General features: G+C 36.7%; 1 protein-coding gene across 4 annotated transcripts; it reads right to left on the bottom strand.

Annotated features, from left to right (window-relative positions):
- Positions 1-1,435: 1,435 nt before the first annotated feature.
- On the bottom strand, positions 1,436-26,704 carry LOC109000409 (general negative regulator of transcription subunit 3). Of its 4 annotated transcripts, none has more exons than XM_018977271.2 (17): positions 26,414-26,704; positions 26,144-26,275; positions 24,798-24,935; positions 23,001-23,051; positions 16,611-16,700; positions 16,329-16,475; positions 15,994-16,104; positions 14,992-15,051; positions 13,368-14,087; positions 9,336-9,497; positions 7,424-7,589; positions 5,689-5,822; positions 4,080-4,358; positions 3,857-3,991; positions 3,580-3,761; positions 2,336-2,442; positions 1,436-1,708 (listed from the first exon to the last, which is right to left on the bottom strand). In XM_018977271.2, the coding sequence occupies exons 1-16, from the start codon at positions 26,504-26,506 to the stop codon at positions 2,376-2,378; spliced, it is 2,667 nt and encodes an 888-aa protein (XP_018832816.1). In that variant the 5' UTR covers positions 26,507-26,704; the 3' UTR covers positions 1,436-1,708; positions 2,336-2,375. The 4 variants fall into 4 exon arrangements, with proteins under 4 accessions (XP_018832816.1, XP_018832818.1, XP_018832820.1 ...); XM_018977273.2 differs by having other exon boundaries at positions 14,992-15,048; XM_018977275.2 differs by having other exon boundaries at positions 24,798-24,914.
- Positions 26,705-27,991: the final 1,287 nt, after the last annotated feature.

Genomic DNA, 27,991 nt, shown 5'->3' with positions numbered 1-27,991 from the left:
TAAAATGTGATTAATATATTAATGTATATTAGTATTATAGTATTACTAATGTATTTATCAAAAGGAATATGATGAGAATTTATTAAACCATAAAATGTAATTAATATATATATTTTATATTTAAAGAAATGATCAAATAAATGTTCATGTTTAAGATTAAAATTTTATGTTATACATTATAATATAACATTATTTTAGAACTGGACCACCCAGCTGGTCTGATTCGAATCGATTCTCCAGTTAATTTTTACAGCTCTAGAAAATGGGCAGGTATCGTGCTTACAATGGATGATACTACCCCATTGCACATGGAAGCTATAACGAGTCTAGATATACCGCATTACTCTTCCAATAAAGTTGTTTCCGAAATGCATTACATTTTACGCCTTTTCCCACATTGTAAAAAAGCCTATATATATTCCATTAAGCACGAACATCCAATTGCGAACTGTGCCCATTTTGCTTGAGCTGTACATTAATTAAAAAACAAGGATTAGCAATCTTGTTTTTATGTATTGACAAAAGACATGTAAAAGATATCAAGATTCTAGGAGGATGAAAAAATGTCGGTGCAGTTGGAAGTAATCTCTATGACTTCTTCTGGGGTTCTCCCACTATATGAAAAAATATTTTTTTTTAATATTATTTTTATTTAAAGATTTTGTAAAGTTGAATTGTTTATTTTATTTTATATAAAAATTTAAAAAAATTATAATAATTAAATAAAATGAAATGAATTGAAAAATTTTCTGAAAACAAACGAGGCCTTTCAGAGGTTTGGCTTTGCCATTTCTGTGTAATGGAAATGCTCAGTATGTTTCATTGTCCCATTCCAACACCGGCATGGAACAAGTACTGCAGAAAAGTCCCATGTCTCTTGTTTTGATAACGATAACACAGGTTGCATCGTTCATGACCTTTGACTCTCTTCTTATATACTGTCTCCCCATCCCCTCCTCTGTACACTCTCATACAAGCGGCTAAACAATCCCCAGATAAGGAATAGGGCCGACTATAAACTTGTTCACTCTTAAAATTCATTCGTCCATAAGGTACTGGATGGATGATACCCTTCTACACATCCGTCAAGGGGCAGGTGAAGATCTGATTACATAATAAATCTTCAGAGAAGACAAAAAAAAAAAGATCGACTTAGCCGGGCGACATTGAAGTAGATGATCTCCTCCACCGTCTGCAGCAAGGCCATCATCACCAACGTGGATGCCGCATCCTTAACAAAATGCGATAAGTCCCAATTTCAAGCCCAAATTATTCTGTGGAAATGAAAATGCTACTTGTGCAACTCAGTGTCTATTTCTTCTCATCCTTCGATTATTTTTTTAACGGTTTAGACATCCGTGCAATCAAGAGGAAATCCATGCTCCTTTTCAAAAAGAACAAAAAAGAAAAGAAAAAAAATGAAAAGCACAGGAGGTTTTTTCAACCTTTCATGTATCTCGCAACGGTCTAAACGAACTTCGAACTAAAAAAGTTCTACTCTGATGCAATTGAGTTCATTGAAATATCCAAATATCGAAACAAAAATCAATTCATGAACATGTTTAGTTATTAAAAATCTCCCCTTAATTATCAGGCTGAACCTAAATACGTAAAACATGGAGCCTAGTAACCTGTACCCCATCAAGAACCAGAGCATGATTTATAATAACTTTGCACTTGACAGTTCCTAACCCGCTTTCGATCATACCTGCAAGAACAGAAGGCCAAAATCATTTGATAAAAAATTTCACGCCTCCTGTTCAACTTGAACATGTGACCCATGTGACCACCAAATGTATGATAAAAACAGAGCAGAGGAGATTTGAAATGCGAGATTAAATTTTGAGAGAGAAAGTTGACACTTCATAGTTAAAGCAGAAAGAAAACAGATGCGAGAATATTCACCCAACTGTACGCATGGACAAAACAGGCATCGGCTGAAAATTTTAGTATATCATGTAAAAGAAATATTCCATTGCCATCAAGCAGAGTGTCAATTCTCATCAGTCCAACTTCGCAAGACATTGCCACAATTGAACAAAACACTGTCAGGCAAGCGGTGATGTGTTTGTCCGTGCCCATATCATTATTATTGGCTATAATAATAAAGGTAACTATCATGATTGCTTCTAGATCTTGTGATACAAGTAAAATTTTGCACATAGTGATTCGGGGTGCATAAAGTTCTTGCTGAATCAACACAAAATAAAAATGATCCTGATGTGGTGATGGTTTATGAGCAAGATTCAGTTCACAGGTACAAAATAAGATATCACCATAACCAATTGAAATAATCATTTAAAAACTTCTGAAACATGGCTCGCATTATACTGACCTGGAAGTCATAATGACATTTTTTACATTCTTCAGATCCTCTATGCAACAAGTTCATCTTCAAGATAGTTGTACTCAAAAGTGAATTCTGTCTTGATCCTCTGACACCTGAATCACAACATCCATTTCAAGACACATTATGGAAATTGCAAGCACATCAAGAAAAAAGTTGGGGGAGAAAAAAAGATGAAAAGAAAGTGAAACAGGATGACACATCAGGGAAGGCTAAAGGAATCGAAAGAAGTGAACCATAAGAATAAGGCAGCCCTAACGCCATACAATCAAGCAATGTAAAAATAGAACCACCGCCATCATTCATTCGTCTAGGGACTACACCTTGAATTTAATCCCCGCCCTCTCCTTCCGTGCTATTCTATTTTTTCTACACCATCAAACTGTCATAACAGGAACTGTCCTTACTCGTAGAGACCCTCTTTAAAAAATAAAATTGCATGGAAGAATTTTTTTTTTTTTAATAGGTAAAATAAGATTTTATTTGAAGGAATTGCATAGAAGAAATGAGGGTGCCTGCTTACATTGCTGCTCTCAGAAACATTATTTGGGAACCATAAGATGCCACAATCAGGCTCCATTGCTTCTACTCATAATGAATTATGATGCATGGCAGACATTCAGCTTAACTAAAAGCTTAGAAAAGTGACTTAAGCCTAGAACCCCCTCCCTTCTTTTCTTCTCTCTTTTCTCTCAACAATATAGTCTTCACGTAAGAAACACTGGAGACTCCCTCCCTTCTTTTCTTCTCTCCTCTCTCAACGATATAGTCTTCACGTAAGAAACACTGGAGCAGGATTCCATTTTAAAATCACGCAACTGTACTTGAAAAAGGGATATCTACGAGTATGAAAGAGGGTATTGCTTTTGCAGTCCGATAAATTCTTAGTACAGAATTACTAGCCCCCCCCCCCCCCCCCCCAGCGGACTGTGCATGGGGAAAAGAAAGCGACTCATACTACCAAATAAAAAGAAAGAAAAGTCTCCACTTCTAAAATATTCCACAGTTCAGTGAACCTTGGGTAAGCAGTCTATGTTTTACACAAAATGTGCAAAGTTTGACACATAGAGCACTACAAAAACTGCCTACATATATATATATATATAAATATATATATCCACAAATACAGTGTATCTCTAAAAGAATGGTTACAACTTAACTTAGACATAAATCAACGAGAGATATTGCAAACAAAACATTTCCTTCGGGGAAAAAAATCAAAGTTTACATACCATCCATGCTGCAGGTCATCATTGGCAATATGAAAATCAAAGTATACATATGTCCCCTGTTCAAATTCATCTGTGGCGACTTTTGGCTCCTCGTGCCTTTGAAACCATGTGTTGTATTTTCTGTGGTATCTCCATGATTGCTTCTTCAACTCTTTTGCAGCCAAATATTGTTGATAAGTGTTCTGCAGACAATTATTGACTTAAGACCAGAGCTTAGGTTTGTTGCATCACAGGAAGTACATTGCATGAAAATGAAAACGTACAGTAAGCTATATACCTGCTGATAGTAAAATGCAAAGAACAGGGTATCAGTGCCATTAACCTCCAGACCGAGTCTTTCCCAGAAGGCAGGATTATTAACAATAGGCGCCTGTACTTGAGGATAGCTAGGAGGAGTAATTGCTGGATGCCTCTTTATAAGGCAAAAAGATGGAAGTTTCAAAATCACAATCAAGTTATAGTCAACAAGATGCGAACAGATGAAGATTAAACATTCATACCGGAGTATAACTTCTTGCACGTTCAGAATCCTTGGGTTGAGGGAGTTTAAAATATGCAGCCTCAAGCATCTTCAAATTGTATGACTGATCATGCATTCCCCCAGAATTCAGAGTTGATCCGCTGAGGTTGTCACCAATAGCACCAAGGTCAGAAACACTTCTTCGGCCAATAACACCAAGGCTCCCAGAAGGTTGATTTGATTGTAAAGGTTGCCCAGGAGAGAGATCAATATCTCTAGGGACTAGAACAGGCTCAGTCAAAGAGTCAGATGCACCTGGCTGCAGCATACAGGGATTTAAAATTCAAGAGTAGAGCAATGGCAGAAACAAAGGAACATTGACACCAGCACATCTGGCCTGGATATTCCCAATGAAACAGGCAAAAAAAGTTTAGGATCAGTTATCTCAAGTACCAAAGATGCCATGCTAGTTTTTTTATTAAGTAAAAAGAAAACGTGATGGTAATAAAGATACCTTACCAGTTAAATGATAATAAAGATACCATGTTAGTTAACTGTGACTCATACAAATTGGCCACTTGTACTCCAGTGATGGAACAGTAACACCATTATAGCCAAGATAATTCTTATCCAACAACAATTAAAATAAGTCACTCCTTGAACATCCATTCGTATACATATAATAAAATTCTTACTTACTAAAAAATAATAATAATATTTTTTTAATTGTAAGAAAAGTCAATGTCCCAAGATAAATGCCATATACATTTGTAACTCTCAAAACATGCATACTTTGTACCCTATATTTTTGCATCTATGTTAACCAATATTCAAGCCAAGGCCTCCCCAAAATCCACCCCTTTAGTGTTTGATGCAGTCACTGACACTTGCAAAATGTTCTCAGGAGGAAAGATATTTTTTTTTTTTTGACAAGGAGGAGAGATATTTAACTAGGTCAGCTCCCAACATAGAATCTATACCCATGATCCCCATTGCTTCTCACTCAACCGATTCCTTTTTTTTTTTTTTTTTCCCCGCTTGCTAGTACTGTTTTTTTATTGGCATTGGGTGTCTGGGATTAAGTCCCGACTAATCCGAGGGCTGCACAACCTTTGGCAAGGAGTTTTCAGCAAATGCACCCCAAGAATTCAAAGGAAAATTTCCCCCAATGACCCTAGGAGTGAATGTGGAGCTTCGAACCAAGGACAATATACGGCTCACCCCAGGACCACTATGCCACCCCTTGGGGTTAGTATTGCCTTTCAGTCGGCATCATCTGGCTGGAAAACAAAATTATGTCTGTAACTAGACCAACCAAGACATCTCTCCAGCAATTGACCAACGGACGACTTCAAACCAAGAACCGTTCTTTTATGCAATACACATATTGCATGCATCCATATATACTAACGGTTTGCCAACCACTAATCCCTCAAACCACTGGTGACATATAACAAGCAACTCTGTAAGGCCTTTCCCCAACTAATGCAATAACCAGCCAACCAAAAAACCATCACGATTTTCTTCTGTAGATTAATTTTACCATAAAAGAAGATAGACAATCAGAAAATACACAGAAAATACATGGAAACAATGTTAAACAAAATATTGAAGCATCATACACAAAACTTAGATATGTTTCAACATACAGGAGTATCGGCTTTCAAATCATCCTCACTCATGAGATTCTTTCCAAGCCCAGAACCAGTGGTACTGTCAATAGTTGAATCATCAGGTAAATTCTGCTGCTGCTGCTGCTCCTCAACTTTTGCATGACCAACATCTGCATCATATATGAACGAGCATTAATCTAATCTAGTGTTATTGGATAGTGGTGATAATTATAGTCTTGCTGCAATACCCTGCAGTGCTTTACAATGTTGAAGTCTTTATACCATTCATATATTTTTTTACAAGTAAAAACCAGGTGAGCAATCCTGGTGCACTGAAATGTACAAAGGCATGTCAATTTGTATATTTACTTTTGTGAGATCTCTTCATGGCTAAAACATTTCTCCATTCGTAGTCATAGGTAAGATAGGTTTTGGACATAGAAAGTCAAAAGTTTTTTGAAACCTAAGTTCCCAGTCAACCAGATCTATTTGCACTTAAACGGATTTTTTCTAATAAGTAAATTGGTTTTATTAAAAGCGCTGACGGGTGCAACCCAAGAACATATGGTGTGTACAAGAGAAGGCATCCCAACTAAGTAGAAGAAGCAAAACAAATTGACATGAAATCACTTAGTTGAACGAGGTTGACACAAGAAATAAATTCATCTAGAAAGCCAACTTGGACTATTGTATTGGGTTCAAAGCATATATATTGCATATGACAACATGTGGCACCATGGTACGTAAATGATCTTCGATATCAATTGATACTTGAGAATATTTGCTGACATCATTTTCTGAGTCTTGAATTGATATTTTATATTTTCCTCTAAAAAAATTACAAAAGTGAGCTTTTGTAAATGCAACTCTCTTTTGGTAAGGAGCGTTTTGGCTGTAGCAGGTCTCCTATGAATAACCTTGGGTTATGTTTTCTCCGTTCAAACCTCCTATGGCCATTTATGTAAACTCACTTATCATCTTTGAAACTTGAGAATGCTATTGAAGTTTGAAGCCATTGTCTTGAAGTTCGCACCTTGATGAGTTGTGAAAGTCGTCATCTTTAATGCACAGCACATCACACTCTAAACAAAGGACATAATCTTAGGGCTCATTTGGACACTTAGAATATATCTGTGAATACTAGTGAGGTGGTTTGTGAATAGTAGTGAAATTGTTTGAATTAAGATATTTTATTGGGTTTTGGGAAATGAGAGAAAAAACTGAATAAAAACATTATAAAGTTAAAATATTGTTAGAATATAATTTTTTAATATTATTTTTGTTTTGGGACTTGAAAAAGTTGAATTGTTTTTTATGTTTTGTTTGGAAGTTTGGAAAAGTTGTAATGATTAGGTAAGTTGAAGATTTGAAATTTAGAAGTATTTGTGTTTGAGTGATGTTTGAGAAGGAAATTTTGAGAGGAGATGAGATGGGATATGTTTCCCAAACAACCCTCAAGTCTTTCATATTCTGTGTATAAAACTAGTGTTGAGACATTTGACCACCTTCTTTATTTTGCTATTGCTTGAGAACTTGGGTAGCATATTCAGCTCCTATTGAGATTAAGAAATTACTAAAAATAATCAGCATGTAACAGGTCTGTTTACAACCTAAGACTATCACCTTTGGGAAAATTAATTGAGCACATGTCAAACTTTCCAGATTCTAACTATAATTCACGGGGTGGTAATTAACACTAATCCATCCACCCAACCCCCTACCCCACGCCACCATAACAATTAAAATGAAAGATGAGGAAAATGAAGGTTACCAGCATCTTTTGGACCACCTGACATCAATGGTTGTTGATTAGACTGTTGAAGGATGGAATTTGGCTGCTGCTGTAAGGCAGCAGATGTAACATTATTGAGACCCGGTGTCTGGACTCCAAGTCCCAGACCAGCTTGAGAAGAGACAGATGTGCTTTGAGAATTAAGCTGGGCAAATGATGCGGTGTCAAACATTATACTAATCATGCCAAAAATATAAAAAAATACAGCACAAAGAACATTTAAATTCAACAAATTCTCATACTACTATAAAAAAGAATAGGGAGTATCATGGGATAAATGGAGTGAAAAGAAGATTATATAGAGAGAAGAAACAATATCAATCACCATACACAGAAAGACCATATTTATACAAAATTAATTCGATAAAGATGGTTTACCCACTATTTTTTTTCCTTTGATCCACCCGGATATGAAGGAAGGAGTTGCCATTTTTATCTGAATACCATAAAAGACAGTAATCCACCTTTAAATGTTAATATCAACCTTACTCATATGGGAATGTGGATTCCCTCAAAGAAGATGGGTATCAACATCTTAGGGGCAGGGAAAGTTCCATATTTTTTAGATAAGTAAGGGAAAGTTCCATGTTAGATAAAGAGTAAGAAACTTGAACTCCATCACTAACTTTTCGCAATCCTCAAAGCTACGCTCATTTCTTTCCCTCCAAATGCACCACAATACACAAGACAGAATCATTCTCCACAGTAGTGCGCACTGATGGTTTACCAATCAACCATTTCCGGCATAACAGAAAACACCATGTTTAGTGAAACTTATACATGAAAAGGTCCCGAATAGTTTCTGATTCCTTCAAATTATCTTTATGCCTTTATGTACCCATTGTGAATGTTTGACTTATGCGTCTAGATATTTTTGAAGCAGGGTGGGCGTCGCTCAAAGCTCCAAGATCCCATTTTGTTTGTGCTTTTTTCAATAAGCACAATCAATTATTTCATGTACAAGATAATTTATAAACCAAATATAGGAATATAATAATAGTCACATTTGGTTTGAGTAGAAATATAATTCATAATTGCGATGCCCTGAGATCCTCCAATGGCCGATATTGTAGGGAGGAAGAGAAACGTTGAGTTTTAAGGAGAGGCAATAAGACAGAGAGGTGGTTAGAGAAAGATAGAGGCTTGAGTTGTAAGGAGTGGCAAAAGAGATGAGGCCAAGAGGTTGAAATTGTGAAAGCAAGGTTTAAAAAGAATTATTGTTTTTATATATACTTTATAGTTGATCAAGACAGATGTCGAATATACCAACACTCTAAACTTCATGCCTGATCCAATAATGTCAAGTTCCACTATTCTTTCCCCAATCGACCAATTAGGAGAGAGGAAAAGGTGCCCTTCCCCTTAAGGTAATTCTTTGGATATCTCAAGATGTGGGTGTTAATGAACAAGACTATTCGGCAGGTATCTTGAACTAGACTCCATTAAGCTCAAACTAGGCTCAATTGAATTATTACATAGGCCGTTTGCAGACAAGAAAGTAGGCTCAATTATCAAATTATGCAAACTTGCTTGACTCAAATAATGTTCAGGAACAAGCTCTCATAGAGATCGGCTGAACAAGTTAGCTTGTTTGTATATTATTGATATACAATTTACTTATAAAAAAATATGTTTTTTTTTTACCGATCAAAAAACATATTTTTTTATAAGTAAATTGTATATCAATAATACATAAAATCAAGTAATATATGTATGTAGTTTATTAAAAATCAAAACACACAATTGTATGTCTAACCATTTCAATGGTTATTTATATACACACTAATACTCTTTTCTCAAAGCAAGATTTTCCCACAAGCAGTTGAAATTGATTCAGAAAAGAAAACAAATAAAAGCAATATTATTGAAAAAATCAAACAAGAAAGAGAACCTGCTGCAAGAGTGGGTTTGCAGAAAACTGCTTATGACTTGCTCCAGCAAGGGGCGGCATACTAAGAAGGGTACTGGGACCTTGTTGCTGTACTTGTTGCAGCCGTTGCAAAAATTTCTCCCTCTGATCAGGAGCAATCTCAGTTCTCCCCCGAAATTGTCCCTGAAAGGAAGGTAGCTTAGTTCCAATTAAACAATAAGCGTGCAACACTGAACTATGAACTAGAATTTAGTAAATCCTATTCTGAATTCAACTGAACATAATACATTAAGGCAACAGAGTATACCAAAAACAGACATAAAATTCACCTACTACTAACTAAGCGCATGCTAGAAACTAAAATTCTTTTGTGAAAATCAACAGGCATGAAGACCTTTTTCTTCAGCCACAAAGAATGAATAATGAACTGGCACTAAAAATGTATGTCTATCGTGATGAAAAGTTCTACTAAGACAGAACTGGCAATCAGACATGCCTCTCCTGGTTAAACATAGGAAGAAAGTATTATCTGTAAATCAGAGATCGATACATAATGATCATATAAATGGCTAAGATCTATTTCAGAATTACAGATATTCACCAAGCTCATTGAGGACAACCCCAATTAGCCTTCCATAAAAAATGAATGCAAAAACAATTACGGTAACACCCCTTCCCCTAGGTCAAGAATGTCACGTACCTTCATAATATTATGCCCGGTAAAGAGATTCAACCTCAAAAAAATACCTCATTTATTGAATTATGATTAGATTATAGTAATAGTTAACTCCTACAAGCTCAAGTGGTAAAGGCCTTGGGCTTGGGTGTATGCTCCCTAGGTCGGTTCAAATTCCTTTGGGTGCAAACAATCTCTAGGGGCCATCAGACTAGACAATTTTCCCTTTGAATTATCCGAGGTGCACTTAAGTGAACCTCCTTGTTGAGGGTCTGTGCACCCCCGGGATTAGTTTGGACGCTGTTCTCAGACACTCGGTGCCAATAAAAAAAAAAATTACAAGAATTTTAAGTTAAGCATGAATAAGTCTATTTTATGAACTGAATATTTCCACTGTTATTTATAAATTTAAATAAAATATATTCCCTATTAAATTATAATTTGAAAGTTAAGATATGATATTAGTATTCAAATAATTATATAATATTAGTATTCATTGATTAAGTACCTAACATAATAATTACTAAATTAATTTCCATAATACATATTTAATTAAGTTGATATTACAACACATTTTCCAAGAAAATTTAGTGACGCTTAATATTTAGCATAGATGATAGGCTACGAAGTAAGATTCAGGAAGTAGTGATATGATGTAAGTAGCATGATCATAGCCTTCATGTCTACCTATGCTATGTAGCCACTTCAAGGTTAGCCCCTCTTTATGAACCCTCTGATGAATTACGACAATATGCTTATGAATGAAATTATGTATGCTATGATGATTTGGATTGTTTGTTAGAATGGATGTTATGTCATGAAAATCAAACGTATGTTATGTAATGCTTACGTTATGTTATGTTATGTTATGAAATGTTCATATTAATATGCCATGCATAAATTATAATGCTATGCCATGCATACGAGTATGACACGCCATGACAGTCATGAAGTCAACATGTTCACAGGCATTATGATAAGATAAGTAAGAAGTCATGTGAACGATAAGTAAGCTTTAAAGATTGGCCTTATGTTATGGGTGGATGTGCAAGCCCGTACCTAAGCGCAGTCCACCATGTGCTATGCTATGATGTATCCGGTAACACGGACCTAAACGTGCTCCACCATATGCTATATGATGTATGCGGTGACACGGACCTAAATGTGCTTCACCATATGTTATGCTATGATGTGCAGTGTCACAGACCTAAGCGTGATACACCATATGTTATGCTATGATTTACGCAGTCAACGACAATTGAACCAATGCACATATGTTATGATGGCCATTATATAAGTGAAAGACAAGATGAATAAGTCATGCATGAATCATATGAAACACAAAGACTCCATCATTCATTCATCCATGTTACATATAGCATATAACATGACTATGCATTAAAGTTTTCAAAGTTAAGTCTAATGTTAAGTTAAGTTTACAAAATGATGTGCTATTAGGTCTTCGAATCATTTGTTTGTTTGTTTTTATGATTTAGGCACCGTTTGGATATAGAAATGGTTTCATCTCATCATTACAACTTTCCTAAATTCTCACACAAAATATAATAAACAATTCAACTTTTTCAAATTCTAAAATAATAATAATATTAAAAAATAATATTCTAATAATATTTTATTCAACTTTCATCTTAAACCTTCTTATCTCAGTTCATCTCACTATCCAAACAAGGCCTTGATGTCCCAAATGGTGAAGGCATAGACACCGAGCAAGAGTGCTAGGAGTAGACTTAGGTTGCGTTTGGATTTTGAGGTGAGTTGAGCTCTCTATGGAGAGAAATTTTTCAAGTGTCATGGGTAGTCCATTACATGAAATTCTATTCCTTAGTTAGACAACCAGGCTTAATAAGAAAATTGACGTGGTAATGCATGTGATTTTATAGGTGAAGTTGGCGCACTCAAAGAGGTAAGTAACCATGATCTCACCCTTATCATTTCCTCATATGAGAAACCATGATAACACTCTTTTTTTATGACGACTCTCTTTTGCAAAACAAATTGATCATCTTTTTCTAAGTAATATGCTATGTACATGTTTTGATCATAAACTATTATGGCTTGTTCCTAGGTAGCCCATGTTACATGTGCCTTTTTTTATGAGAACCTTGTACGCAAAGGAATTGTAAGTATGGGATGATCATGCCTACTATGCCTCACTATTTTTGTTTTAGCATTGGGTATCCAAGAACAAAGTCCAGATAATCTCATGGGCGCACAAGCACTCGGCAAGAAGTTTCCCACAAATGCACATTGGATAATTCAAGGGAAAAATCCTCTAGTCAAATGGCCCCAAGAGTGTGAATGCACAGTTTCGAACCAGGGCGCCCGATTTATATGACTCACCCCAGGACCACTACACCACCACTTGGGGTTACTAAGCTTCATGCTATGTTATGCACCAATGAAAGACGATATGATAACACAAGACAAGAAAGCAAGTTCATGAGTAAAGGCTTGTTTGGGAAGTGAGATGACCTCATCTTATCTAAATTTTTTTCATAATTTCCTTCCCAAACATCACTTTTCAATTTCAAATCTTCAAATTTTTCACCTAATCATTACAACTTTCCTAAACTTCCAAACAGAACACAAAAAATAATTACTTTTTCAAATTTCAAAACAAAATAATATTGAAAAATTATGTTCTAACAATATTTTAATTTTATAATATTTTTATTCAATTTTTTCTCTCTCATTTTCCAAAATCCAATAAAACAACTTAACTCAAACCATTTTACTACTATTCACAAATCATTTCATTACTATTTATAGAATTCTCAAACATTAAGTTAACCGTCCCATGTGAAGAAAATTATGCCAACAAAGTTGCAGAACCAGGTGTAGCTCGTGGCGATGAGACTGGATCTTAGAACTTTATGGCTTTTAAGAGATTTTTATGTTTTTCATGAAATTTTGTGAAAAATCACAAAACTTGGAAAATTTTTCAATAAGTGCTACTATGACCGACCATCTATTCAATAAATTTTTTTGTTACATATCAACCCAAAGGGCCCAATCAGGTTTGCTCGATAAAAATTTGAAGTGTTTTTGGTTTATGGAATCTTTTCTAGCTGGCCCGTATAAAAATCTTTTAAATATTACTACCATTTGTAACCTTGGAGGAAATGGGTGTTACATCCTTAGACTTTATGTTAGGGTAATAATTTCCTTTTCTCTCAGCAGTGTTAATCAAGAACCCCTAAACTTTTAGGTCATTGATTGTGTTCCTGCGTCCTCATTTCCAGCCAACCAAAAACAAGAAAGTGAACTCTGGAGATAAATTTCAGCAAGCAATCATACATAAGGAGCCCCGGCGGCAGAGCCACCAAGAAAAGCATGTAAAAGGTACAGTGACATACCGCTTCATTCTGATTCTGAAAAGTACTTCCAGGCCTCCACTGCATACTGGGGACAATAGGAGGGGAAAAAACTCTGCCAGCCAAAGTTGTAGGCTCAACAACATTACTAGAATCTATTGCAGCAGTTCCATCATTTGCTTTGGCAACCTGAGGTAAAATCATTCTGTTACTTAGAGGGGAAACCAGAGGCTGGACCATACCACTACCAAGTCTGTCATCAGCTCCTAATACGTTTCTCTTTGCCATTTCAGAGGTTGAAGGGACTGCACCAATAGTTCCATTGCTAGGAACTACATTGCTAGAACTAAGAGAGATGCTAGCTGATGGTTGGCTGGAGAGGCCACCTCTACCAATTCCCCTTACGAGTCCAGTATCAGAAAGTGATGGAGACAATCTACGGCCAGGAACACTATCTTCTTCCTTTGCAGAACTAGACAGACTCAAAGGAGAGGAAAAATGAACAGGACCAATGTTCTCTGGGACAGCTCGCACAGAACCTGAACCTGGAAGGCTAGTTGAAGAACCGGAGACCCCAGACAAATTGTGAGCAGAAACATTCGAGGTTGCAAGACTCCCGACTGGTGTGGCAGCAGACAAACCAATTACACTATTTTTGGGAGGTGGAGTTCTGGGAACAGTATCGGAATTACTATCCTGGGAAACTGTATCTTCAACTTGTTCCTGAACAGTGCTCTGCTGTTGATTAGAAGCAACAGTGACCTGGAAAGCAACACATCACCCTTATTTCAGGACAAAGAGAATCTCGCACAAGGGAAGAAGGGTGACATCAAAAGCCATAAAATAAAACAAAACAAATCTCCTCTTCTGAAAATAGAACTATATCGATGAAGTAGAGAGAATTATACACGACAACAAAAAGGTAGTTATATTTCCAATCAAAAAACTTCTTAACATTGCAGTGGAAAGGGAGTGAGGATTTATCCACTAAATGCGCTTAACCCTACACCATTTAACCCACATTTTGTCATACATCCAAAGGAAAGGAACAGAAAGAAAAGCTCCCTGCATGATATAAAATTTATAAATTGTTCACAAAAAAAAAATACGACTTTAATGTGCCACACATGAGAAACTAGAAGCTCAAGTGTAGTGGTCCAAGTAGAAATTAAAGCAACCTACAACAAAAAGTGCCTCACGTCTTGCTATTGACCAAACCCTGTAAGCTAAAGTCTTATACAAGAAGAGGAGAAAGCAGGTTTTACCCCCGAGACTGCTATCCTTGAGATGCCAAAAGACCCATCATCAAGGCTGCCTGCAGGAATGCTAAATTACAAATATGCATATCATCTAATTAATTTTATTATACCATTTGCTACCAGTTACTGATCCAGCCTGTGCAGACCAATATACAACATGGTGATAAAGCACCACGTCTATAACAGAAAAATATGTAAAATGAAAAAATACCCTCCACATCAGAATGGAATTAAAATTAAATTAAATGATAGTCCAAAGCCAGTCCTTCAATATCATTATTAATAGCTTTCACAGTTTAGAGCTTAAACGCTCCACACATTCAGTTATATGGTTCAAGACTGGTATCTTTGCCCAAAACTGGTTTTTTTATAAGTATATCTTTGTCCAAAACCTTAAAATCACTTACAGGAATTTGAGATGCTGATGCCACCAAAGACGTCTTCAAGCTAAGAACAGGTGCCCCCTGCTGGAACGTAATAAAATTAGTTTTACAAGGGTCAGGCAACCTAATAGCACATCAGTATGGATGAAATCCTCAACCATACGCCTTCAAAGTCTTAACTCTCATGTCCTAAAGGTAGCAACACTACCAAATTGAAAGATATTTTGTAAAAGGAAAATAGAAAAGAAAAAATGGTTGGATACTCAGAAAGAGCTTCAACAAAATACTAACAATAGAGCATGCAAAGAATTCTTTTTTTAGTTAATAAAAAAAAGTCCTTGACAGAAAAAGCTTAATAGAATAGAATCAACCACTTTTAACCCCTAGGAGTTGGCTCAAGTGGTAAAGACCCTGGGCTTGGGTGCAAACAATCTCTAGGGGCCACACCCCCTGGCGAAAAGCCAGCGATTTAACCAGTTTTGTGTAAGGAAACTTCAGAGGGTGCGGTGCACGGGACCGGGGTTTACTCTACAAGGGTGGGTCCGAAGGGCCCTGACTTGGAGAGGTTCCCCGACATCCAAAAAAAAAAGAATAGAATCAACACTTTCAAATCAATTTGCCCACAAATCACCCAAATACTTATCCTAATCTTGCACTTCACAGTTTTAGCAATCAAGAAAAATCTACTCTACTTGGCATCTACTAAAGCCTATGAACATATGACGCAGGACAGCTCTATTACTTAGACAATAAAATTTTCTTTTGAAAAGTTATTGACACATCGAGTGAGTTTTGAATCAACGAACTAACTCTCCACCTTGTTCCTAGAGAGCCATTTGAACTAGTACTCATTGGCTTAGTCAAGATGCTGACTCTAAAAGATGTCTGCTTCTCTAATTCAACATATAAACCCGCCACAGTTGGAAAGAAATCTCACCTAAATTGTTTGTAAAATCACCAATCATGTTTCAAACTTCAACAAATATAGATATCAGAAAATACACACCGCATTGCAGAAAGAATTACCTTCACAAGACTGGGAGGACCAATCGTAACCAAATCTTCAAGAGACTCCACCTTGTCTAATGGTAGTGTGTTGTAAAGGTCATCAACATCACTAAATTCATCAAAATCCTCCTACCAAAAAGATAAAAATATATTGAAAAGTTCATAAATCTGATAAAGGTGATCTCAACAGATGGCTTATCAATGGTAGTTTCTGATGGAATGGAATCGAGAAGAAAGAAATAAAATGTAAAAGATACTACAGGTAGATACTGTTAACAATGTATCTTTCACAAAATAGCAAAGCTTACAAGAACAATAAGAAAAGAACAAAATTGAAGAATAAGCACACAGACCTGATTGCGGTCCACATAGTCTTCCAAAAAGTCTCTAACGTCATTAACCTGCTCGGGACTCAGTTCATCATTATCCAGCAGCCTCAAGATCAGTTCCAACTTCATTATATGAGCCTTGTGCCGGGCAATAGAGGTCTCTAAATGTGTCTTCCAAACAAAATAAAAAGATTTAATGACTGCTGAGGCTCAAAACAAAAAACGAAAAAGACAATTATAGACGTGATTGTTCTCGGACACCCGGTGCCAATCAAATGAAATAATTTATAGACGTGATTGTCCTACCAGTCTTGGGGGTCTAGTCTTGCCCTTCTTAACAGATAGCCCCTCAATCTCAGCTTCAAAGTTATCTATCTGAGACTCCAACTCCCCAACCTACATAAGAAAAGAACACATCACAAATATATTTGCCAGATGATGACATTCAGAAATTTTTAAGCATGTCCAAAGACCAATATATACAAGCAACATGGATAAAGAGAAAGAAGCACAAATGTGTAAAGTATTAAAAAGTCAATAGATTCCACCAGGTGCAGGTTTCAGCCAACTTATTTAATGACTTCTTTGGCTTTGCGAACACTACAAGACATGGAGGAAACCATTCAGTTGCATACCACTTGCAGTATGCCCAAGTTTAAATTACCTTTTTCCAATTTAGCATACCTCTGGATTCCTTTTTGCAATGTCCCAAAATGCATGTCAACAAACTTAAAACAGTGCAATATTCTATGGCTTCCGTTTTACCCTTACTTTCTAACATAGAAGACAATCAAGTTCCATAAGGAAACCGCTTAGTTGGAGAGACCTTTTGAAGCAGAGGAGGTTCAAGACAAAATCTCTCGAAGCGATACTTGAGGGTTGTATTACTTTGCTTTGAAGCGGTTTCAGGCTTAAAGGTAAATCTCTTGAAGTCTGAGATGGTTCCTGTAGGTGGTGTGACCAATATTCAAGGCTTGGCAAATATCTTGGGTTGTAAGGCTGCTTCACTGCCCTTGAAATACCTCTGTCTTCCATTGGGGGCTGCTTTCAAGACAAAATCTATTGGGATGGTGTGTTAGAAAAAATCGAAAGAAGATTCGCTGGGTGGAAACGGATATATTTGCCCAATGGTGACAGATTAACTGCACTTTATCTAACCTCACTACTTATTTTCTATCTTTATTTCTGTTACCTGCAAGTGTGGCCTCTCGTATTGAGAAAACTTTTCGTAACTTTTTTAGGGGAGGCATTGGGGAGGAAACTAAGTTTCATCTTGCGGGTTGGGATAAAGTTTGCTCACCAATACCATATGGTGGGTTTGGAGTGCGTAATGTAAGAGTTTTCAACAAAGCACTTTTGGAGAAATGGTTGTAGAGATATCATAGGGAAGGAGAGGGCTTATGGAGAGAAGTCTTTGGGGTGTGCTCTAATGAAGTTAGGGAGACACATGGCGTGGGATTGTAGAATAACACAAGAGCAGGATGGGGAAGATTCTCCCAGTTTTTCAGATTCGCGTTTTTAAAAGAGGTATTAGTGTTTATTTTTTGCACGATGTTTCGTGTGTTGAAAGGGCTCTTAAGCAAGTGTTTCCTATGCTCTACCAAATTTCTTGTGACAAACAGGCTGCTTTAGCTGATTTATTGGTACTATCTAATGGCATTGTCCATTGGAATGTGAGTTTTTCGAAAGCGGCTCAAGATTGGGAGTTGTATATGTTTGCTGATTTCCTTGACTCATTATATGCAATGTCAATTGGAAATAAGATGGAGGATAGGATGTTGTGGAATCCGAGTGGAAATAAAAAATTCTTGGTGCGCTCCTTTATAAGGCTCTCTTGGGATTTTCTAACAATCATAGCTTTCCTTGGAAGGCTATCTGGAAGTGCAAGGTACCTCGCAAGATTGCTTTCTTTGTATGGATTGCATCTCTTGGGTGGATTATCACCCTAGGTAATATGAGAAAATGTGATCTCATCATTTCAAATTGGTGTTTTATGTGCAAGAGTGATAGGGAACCAGTAAAACATCTTTTGTTACATTGTGAGGTGGCCTGGAGTTTATGGAACGAGATCTTTAATCGGACTAGGGTGGCATGGATTATGCCTGGAAGAGTTAGGTGTGGTTTAAATAGTGAATTGAAATGAAAGTTGAATAAAATATTATTAGAATATTATTATTGTTTTGAGATTTGAAAAAGTTGAATTATTATATATTAATCATTTATACTTTAAAAGAAAATGAAATGCAAGGCTAACCTCGCCGTCACCCTTCACCTAAGGCACTGACCAACGTCACCCTTCACCTAAGACACCCCACCACCGCCATAGACAAGGCTGACAGACTCCAGCGCCTCTGCATTTCTCAGAGACGTTGAGGAGATTTCTTGTAGGTGTCGTAGACCATCGTACCTGAGCCTCCCCAATACAAACAAGACAGGCGGGCTCTGACGACTCCCCTGAGGGCACTCCAACGTCGGTCATCCCTCCGGCGACAAGATTCAAAATCGCCAAGGAGATCTCTTGGACCGTCGTCCGTCGAATATGTGCCTCCACCACAACAGACAATACCGTCGGGCTCAGGCGACTCCTCTAAGGGCACTCTGACGTCGATCCTCCCTCTGTTGATCGGATTTTCTCAGGAAACCACTCCTTTGATTTCGCCGATGCAAACCTACATCAAATCTGCATGTTTTGGGAGATGATGTCGGAGATGATGAAGTGAGAGGAAGCTTGATGTTTTGGGAGATGATGTTGTGATTTGGGACTAGAGGATGATGACACGCGACACAGATTCGTCTTAGATGGAAGGTGAGAGGTGGTTGAAGGTGGAATAAAAAAACTTTCGTTTTTACGAAAGAGGGAGGAAATAACTTTCACATCTCTGAACTTAGTAAAAGGATAACTAAATTCTTATGCCTATGTGGGACGACAGCTTCATGGGTTGGTAAGGGGATAGAGGATTGTTTAGAACTCATCGATCATGATGGATTCTTCAAGGAGTTAAGGATGGGTAATGGAGTTCTCATCATTCAACATCATATTAACACAAGGGGCAGTTTCCAACAACTTTCAGAATTCCGGAATGGGAGGAGAAAAGGTTTGTTGGTGATCTCTGAAGGCGCAAATGGCATCGGATGGAAAGGTTTTCTGAATTCCAATCAAAGCGTCACTGGGTCCAAAGCCGCTGTTCTAAAGCATGCAAACAAAGGGGAGTTCGTTGATGGAAAGACAGTGGGAAGGCCTTCCTTGGTCAAAGGTGCCTCATATGCCTTGATGTTGAGGTCACAGGCGAGTAGTCCAATCGAGAATAGCTCCGCAGCAAAAGGAAAGGGTAAGGTAAGACACTTGTAGGAAACAAAGGCTGTCGGGTGAAATTGGGAGAAGTGGAGGGTAAGCACCATGTGGTGCACGGTGGAATGGCTGCCTCGGTCGAGTGTTTGAGTGTGGGAGAAGTGGAGGGGGTCTTGTGGACTGTTAAAGCTCAATTGACAGGAGTTATGGAGTATGTGAGAGATCTTATGATTAATGTGAATAAGGGGTTGGACCTGGTCATGGGTTTGGGTGGTGCGTTGAAAACGGACGAGAGAGGCAGTGGGTAGATCCTACGGGTTTGAAGGCCTCAAGTGGGCTGGCAAAGGGCACTTCGACGTCGTCACATATAGGGTCGTCGGACACCGACATCACGTTCACTCCGGTTTCCGTCTGACTGCCCTCTGTCACCAGTTACAATTGAGGTTGGTACCTTTTTCCAGGGTTCACTTTCAGTTGAAGATGGGGGTCCTTTCAGGGTTTTGAGTACTTTGGAAGAAGCAGACGAGCTTCTTTCAGAAGATGAAAATGGGATAATAGAAGGTAGTGTTCCCCCTACCTATTCTATGCCTCCTGATGGAGTAGTAAGGTCTGACAAAATGGCACAAAAAGGGTCGTTGAGGATGGAAAACCTACAAGTAATGTTCTTGTCAATGGAACGATGACACCTATGCCAGATGTGAAGGAACCTCTAATGGTGACAGCAACAATGGACAATAATAATATAGTCGTTGAGGAGGAATGTCTAGGGTCGAGAGAGCAGTTGGGAACTATGTATGGGGATAACGTTGTTTCCCTGGTTTCTCTTCCTCCGACAAACAACATTGGGGGTTCACCATCAGATTGGGTTCTGCATAAGATTAACAAGATTCAGCACATTGTGGGCTTTCACACGGAGGATGTGAAGACCAATTTAAAACACTACTCACTGCGATAGAGGCGGGCCACTCGCTTGAAACCAAATCAAATTTTAAGAGAAGCAAGGAGTTAAAATTTAAAACGTCTTTCTTGGGCAATCAACTACGACACTAAGGGAGGTAGCTCAAGTCGAGAAAAGACGAAAGGGAGAGTATTACGAAGACGTCCTTGTAGAGAGAGTTTCAGGTGGAGTATTAGTCTTACGGGGGTGGGGGGTTGGGGAGGTGTGTTCTATTCCAATTTGGGCTTGTTGTATTTTGGATAGATTTCTAATTTTCATGGGCTTTTTGGGTCATTTGGGGCTAGGTGTTTTCTTGTATACATCCAATGTACTTGGTTACTCCTATTGATATATATAATATTTTTACTTATAAAAAAAAAAGTTGAATTATTTAATATAGAATTAATTATTATATTTTGTGTGAAAATTTAGAAAAGTTGTAATGATGAGATGATATGAGATTAAATTAAACATTTCTTGTATTCAAACAGGGCCTTAGGAATATTCTAAGCTGCTGGACAAGAATTAGGGGAAATGCCCACATCGCCGTTGTGTGAAGAATGATCATTCATTACATTATGTTGTGCTTGTGGCTGGAGAGAAACAAGAGGTGCTTTGAAGACATGAAGCGTTTGTTAGATGAGCTGAAGTGCTTTTTTTTTACAATACCTTACTCTCTTGGGCTTCGGCCATTATTTGTAATACGGACAATCTTCATGATTTGCTTGTATCTCTCACTAGTGCTTAGATGTACTCAGGCATGTTCGTTGTATACTACCTGTGTACTTGGGCAATCCCTCTTATATCACTAAAACTTTACTTCTACCTACAAAAAAAATACAAAACTGAACTGGGAAAATCTGAACTTCATCTATCATGAAATGCGTTCATGCTCTGTTCCCTTGAAAAGGCTGACTTACTAAGGACCAAAAATGGGAACAAAATGACTAAAAGCCAATAATAAACCAAGACATTACGGGGACCTTGTGGAGAAATGTCACAGAATCAAAGTACAGTGAAGTATGGGGAGGTTGGTGTTCAAATGAGGTAAGTGGGTCATATGGGGTGGGGCTTTGGAATCACATAAGAAGAAGATGGGATACATACAGAAAAACCCCGCTTTGAGTTGGGTGACAGATTCAAAATCAAATTTTGGCACAACATATAGGCCCCGTTTCGATAATGAAAGTGTTTCATCTCATCTCATCATTACAACTTTTTCAAATTCTCATACAAAATATAATAAATAACTCAACTTTTTCAATTCCCAAAACAATAATAATATTAAAAAATATTATTCTAACAATATTTTATTCAACTCTCATCTCAACTCATCTCATCTCAACTCACTATTCAAACGACACCATAATGTGGTGATAGGGCACTCAAGGAAGCTTATCCAAAAATCTATGACATAGTAAGAATGAAATAAGCCTCGATTGCGGACCTTTTGATTACATCAAATGGTGCTCCTCAATGTAAAGTAACTTTCATTATAGATGCACATGATTGGGAAGTCGACAACATCTAAGTTATAATCTCATATACTCGACTCCCATGAGAAGGGAAGTTGATGACAAGATTTTCTGGCATCACTCCAAGAAAGGGAAGTTCATCGTCCGCTCCTTCTATCAAGTCATGAGCAAACATACAACAAACCCATTCCCCTATAAGAGTAAAGTATTTGGAAGACAAAAGCCACCCTTAAAGGCACTCTTTTTTGTATGGACAACTTCTTTGGGAAAGATACTCACACTTGATAATTTAAAGAAACATCGATTTATTGTCATGGAGTGGTGTTACATGTGCAAAAAGAGTGGGGAGTCTATTGATCATTTATTACTTCATTGTGAGATTGCCACGGCCGTATGGAATGATTTCTTCACTCGGGTAGCACTAACTTGGGTGATGTCGAGAAGCATGATCGATCTCCTAGCTTCTTGGAGAGATCTTCAGGGTAACTCTCATATTGAAGCAATATGGAAAATGGTTCCAATATGTCTATGGTGGTGCATTTGGAGGGAAAGAAACGACAGAAGCTTCGAAGATCGAGCGCAATCAATGGAAGAGCTTCGAAACTTGTTTTTCAATACTTTGTCATTGGTTGGTTGTAATTGATTTCGATGGAATGAGTTTTCATGAATTTCTTGTATCACTAAACTAGCACACTCAGGCGATGCTCTTGTATATGTCCCATATACTTGGGCTTATGCATATTCTTATGATTAATAAAATTTCGTTTAACGCATATTCTTATGATTAATAAAATTTCGTTTAACGATTAAAAAAAAAAAACAAGACACTGATACACACATTATTCATACACATGCAAGATAGCGAATAGACAAGTCATTTAAATGTGTGATGAGACGAACCAAAGAAGATGAATCTCAAATCATACCATTGTACCAAGTTGAACCCGTTAGGAAAGAAAAAAAAATTGGAAATAAGGTAAAAAGCTTATTCATACCACGTTGTTCAACCAATCCCTTGTCTCTGATTTAGCCTTCTCCTTTGGGTCCTTTCACCAAAGAAAAAAGAAGAATGATAATTAAAGTGTTCTGCAATTAATTTTCTCATATTATAAAGATACATAAATTTGCCTTTAATGGTTTCTATCTATTCATTCACTTCAAGTAAAGTACAAGATGCTTTTTATGCAGGAAACCATTAAGTAATTGCTGAAAAAGAAAGAAACAAACAAGAAAACATAGAGAATCTTTGGAATTTCTCCCATAGGCACCAATAATTGCATTAATTGAATATGGCATGATATAATAACCCCAAGTAGAGATGACATGGGTCAAATACATCAAGCTACTTCACTTTGACATCCAAAGAATCTTTGGAATTCTATGGAAGTATCATCACCAGATAGGCAAGAAACAATAAAACTACTAGTTTACCAAAACGGGCCTTAAGTAATATGCTATGTACCAAACCCATATCCCAAAGAAAATCCATGCATGCAACCACTTCTACTTTTCTTCCAAAAAATCTACAAAGATGCTTAATGAGGAGCAAAACTAACCCCCACATACCAGTGTTAGTTAAAGTGCGCTTAAGCTCAAAATGTAAGGCACTAAGGCCGCATGTTGTCATTTGTGATGTGTATGCTCAGAACCCAATATAATAGTCAAAGTTTGTTTTTTGTATACGTCATGTGTACTTAGGCTAGGCCTACTTATTGTTCATCAATAAAATTTTTGTTTACCTTAAAAAAAATCCAACTTGGTTTTCCAAAAGGATTGATAGTTTTTTTTTTGGCAAACAAAATTTTATTGATCATAAGAATAGGCAAGAGTCAGTATACGGGACATAAACAAGATTCCAGATGGATTAATATTGGCTCGTTTATGTAGAAGTCAATACCTACAATTTTAGAGATTTTTTTGGTATATCTTGATTGAACCACGTACATTAATTTGATTGTGGCTATCAAATATTACAGATTGTATATTTAGTAAAGTACAAGAGAATTATATAGTATTTAATGAGTAAATGTTATGTAAAAAGTTGATTACTTGATTTTCATGTTGCATAACACTAATAAATTGAGTTAATAGGCTAGACATATAACCATCTTTGCTTTTTAAACCATTTTATTTTCTTTTATGGATTTTTTGTTATTATACAACAATTTTAAATACGTGTGCTATACTTCAATCAAACACATACTTGCACTTCGCGCCTAGGCTCTAGACAATGTGCTTAAGTGCACCCAGCACTTTCACCAACATTGGCACATACATGAGAAAATTCTAAATTATCAGATAGGGCATGCTGCCAATAGTTGGAATGATCAACACAGCACTAACCAAAAGCATCATTAACTTGTTTGAACAGTGCCGCCTCATCAATCATTTAACTAACCAAGATTATTTCAGTGGAAAGCAAGTAATGGGTCAACTATCAAAGAGAGGAAAGGAGGACGCGGGAAAAGATGCACATGTGATGTGTCATCCTCTAGGAAACGAGGGTAACTGTCATATATTTTATAAAATGTAAGCAATGATAACAGTCAAAGGTGAATTTTTTGTCATGCCACGAGATACAGGTAATTGCAGCTTACATATCTAACATCGCGCTAACTAACCACAAGATGCGGATATGTTTTTTTTTATTCATAAAAAAGATATAGCTGGCATCACACCAACCACAAAAACGTTTTCAAGCTAGATGGCTGCCTAATGTTTTACAATCAGCACTTCTCCCATTTAATACAATATTCGGCCATGAAGCAAGCATCAAGAAAGATAATGCTTACAGTTTTTGGTTGCTGGCCCAGTCCTTCTTTAGAGAATGCTTTTGTCTTAGTCTCCTTTTCACAGATCTTAAATCTTTCCATTTCACGCTCAATAAGTTTACGAGCATCCACCAGAGCCTGCTCATAAGAGGCACTAACCTACGTCAACATTTGCCAAGAGAAAAGAATTAATTGTCATCTTCAAATCAAGAAAATCAATTTATCATAGTTTACCATAGAGACAAAAATAATTAAAGAATAAAATTTCAAAATAATTCCAACAAAAAAAGATACCGAGACGGAACAAAAAACAAAACAATTTTGGTCAAAGTTGATTATGGGAAGTAAAAATCACATTATTTCTACTCAAATTTCCCCCATGTTACAAAGATTCATGGCCCCTCCATTACCATACGGCATAAAAAAATGCAAGCTTAATTTTACCCGGCCCCCTTCCCCAACAATTCACTAAGTGCTCTGTGAAAATCAACTACCAGCCTTCTGTGGAATATGGAATTTGGCCTCTTTGGGATGGATTGGTTTATGCCTTATCATGTTGTGGATCTCTTAACATGTTGGAAACTGCTTTTCAGTAGCCATCAGTGAGCATTTCTGTGGAGGGTGACCTTATCATGCTTATTGTGGTGTCTTTCAAAAAAAAAAATTCATAGTTAGAGGATTGTGAGAAATCAGTGCTGGAGCTCAAGTCTTTCTTTCTTAATACCCTCTTTCAATGGATTGTAGCCCAAAATAATGCTACTTTTATAGTTATACTTTTCAATAACTTTTAGCACTTTTCCTTTTGCTAGTTAGGTAGATCTCTTTCATATTCCTGTATGCTAGGGTAACACCATTTTTAATCTTAATACATACACCTCGTCAAAAATATAATTACTACACTAGGAACACCTAGGCAAGTGGAAACCCATCCAAGCACTCTGGAAAAAGGACTATAGCCACAGATATAAATGAAGAACCTTTGAACCCATTGGCAACCAATACCCAAAATCATAAGAACAATATGCCAATTCTACGATAGGAAAACAATTTTCCATGCATGCCATCAACAACTCTAACGTCTCTCCTTCCAAATACACCAAATCACCACTAAAAAAGATCCATTTCAAATAACAGAGACAAGATTACAACTTTTGGGCTAAACTTTTATTATTATTATTATTGGCACAGGGTGTCCGGGGTGTCCGCGTCCCAACTAATCCTGGGGTGTTTTGGGCTATACATGTGAACAAATTATTAGAAGAAAGTAAATTTACAACAAAAATAGCAATATATACAACGCTTTGTCTCTTCGAAATGCAAAAACCCGCGCCGTGTTTCGAATTAATTGCAAGCAAACAGATACTGACCTTCTTGTCCTTGATCTCGCTGGACTGAATCCAGGTCTTGATTTGGTCCCTGTACCTCTGGAGCTTCTTGATCTCCTTCTTCAAGTCCGCCTCGAACTTCTCTTTCTGATTCGCATTGTCCGTATCATAAACCTGAAAATGGAAAAAGAATGAACAGCATTAATTATTAAACAAAGTTGCCACCAAATTTCAAATTTAAATTCAAATTCTGATTTCCTCTGTAAATGCAAACAAGGCGTAGACAAAACAATGAGTATCGAAGGAGACGACCTTGTTCCAGATACCGTCGAAAACATCAACGCCTTCTTGGACCTTCTTGAGAACCCGATCGATCTCTCCCTGAAGCTTACGGCTCGCTCCCATTGTGGAATCCAAGCCAACTTATCATTCAAAGGTTGGTATATCAAGGGAGAGATAGAGAGAGAGAGAGAGTAATTGGATTTTGCAGGTAGATTTTGGTCTTTTTTTTATAATCCTGATTAGGGTTTTCGTGCTTTGCTATGGAGGACAACGACGGAGATGGGACGGGTGAAAAGATGGAATTAGCTAAACTGGCCTGTCCTCTTGACGAATGCGCCACTATCATTATATATTTATTAAAACAAAAATTTAACTCCTCGCCTTTATATTAAGCATAATTTTTTATTATTATTTTTTTCTTATTAAATATATAATATATAAATAATTAGTAAAATAATTTAATTAATTTAAAATAAAATTTAAAATAAAAATAAAATAAATATGATGTATAATATGTGAGAATTATGAATAGAAAAATTCTTTTATTACCATCCTCTCAATATCGGTATTAAATAATAGATTCTTAATTAAAATATAATAAATTATCTTAAATTATTTAATATTATATCATTAAATAATAAAAATAAAAATAATAAATAGCATTATACATACGAACGAGAGTAAGGGCAGGTTTGGAGTACAAGACAAAACATAAAATTATCATCTCATCTCATATCATCTCATCTCATTATTACACATTTTTCAGATCTCCATACAAAATATAATAAACAATTCAATTTTTTCAAATCCCAATATAACTTTTTCAAATTCCAAAACAATAATAATATTAAAACATAATATTTTAAACTTCAAAACAAAACATAAAATTCTCATCTCACCTCCCAAACCTCCCCTAAAACTATAATAGCGTCCTCTAAATTTGATGGTCAATTATACCCCCACTCATTTTAATTCAATCACTTTAATCTCCTAATAATTATACAATAAACTCGACTATATAGAATTAGTTTTTTGAAAAAATAAAAACTCTCATATTAATTATTTTTAGATGATCACCTAATACTATTTTGATTGTTGCTCTGTCATCTGAATAAATAGTCAAAATAATTATAAAAAAGTAATTCGATCTTTGTTCCAGATGGTAGTCGACCACCTCCCGAATTGGGGTGGTTCGTCACCACCTAGCATCAGAGGTGGTGACAGACAATCGAGCAATTTTTTAATCTTAATTTGATTATTTGAAATTGAAAAATTATATAATAAGGAAATTTTCTCCACTTTACAAGGTTCACTGGGCCTTAGCCCAATACCCAGCCCAGAGGTCAATATGAACATACTTGGGGCAAGATATTAATTAGGAAATGGAGACAAGTGACTAATAGGACAAATCGCTTGACATCGCTCGATCGTATTATGAACATGGGAACTTGCATGGAACACAATAAGAAATGCGGAGGACCCTCGATCCACTACCATGAGAACATCAATAGCTCACAGGGGATGAAAGCACGGTCTGGAAACCATGCTGCATTAATAGATCCACTACTGAGCTACACGCAACATTAATGGTACCGTTGCAAAACCACG

This window comes from Juglans regia, chromosome 3 (assembly GCF_001411555.2).
Source record: "Juglans regia cultivar Chandler chromosome 3, Walnut 2.0, whole genome shotgun sequence".
Taxonomy (NCBI): Eukaryota; Viridiplantae; Streptophyta; class Magnoliopsida; order Fagales; family Juglandaceae; genus Juglans; species Juglans regia.
Note: the sequence above shows the minus strand (reverse complement) of the source record. Positions and strands in the feature narration are given on the sequence as shown.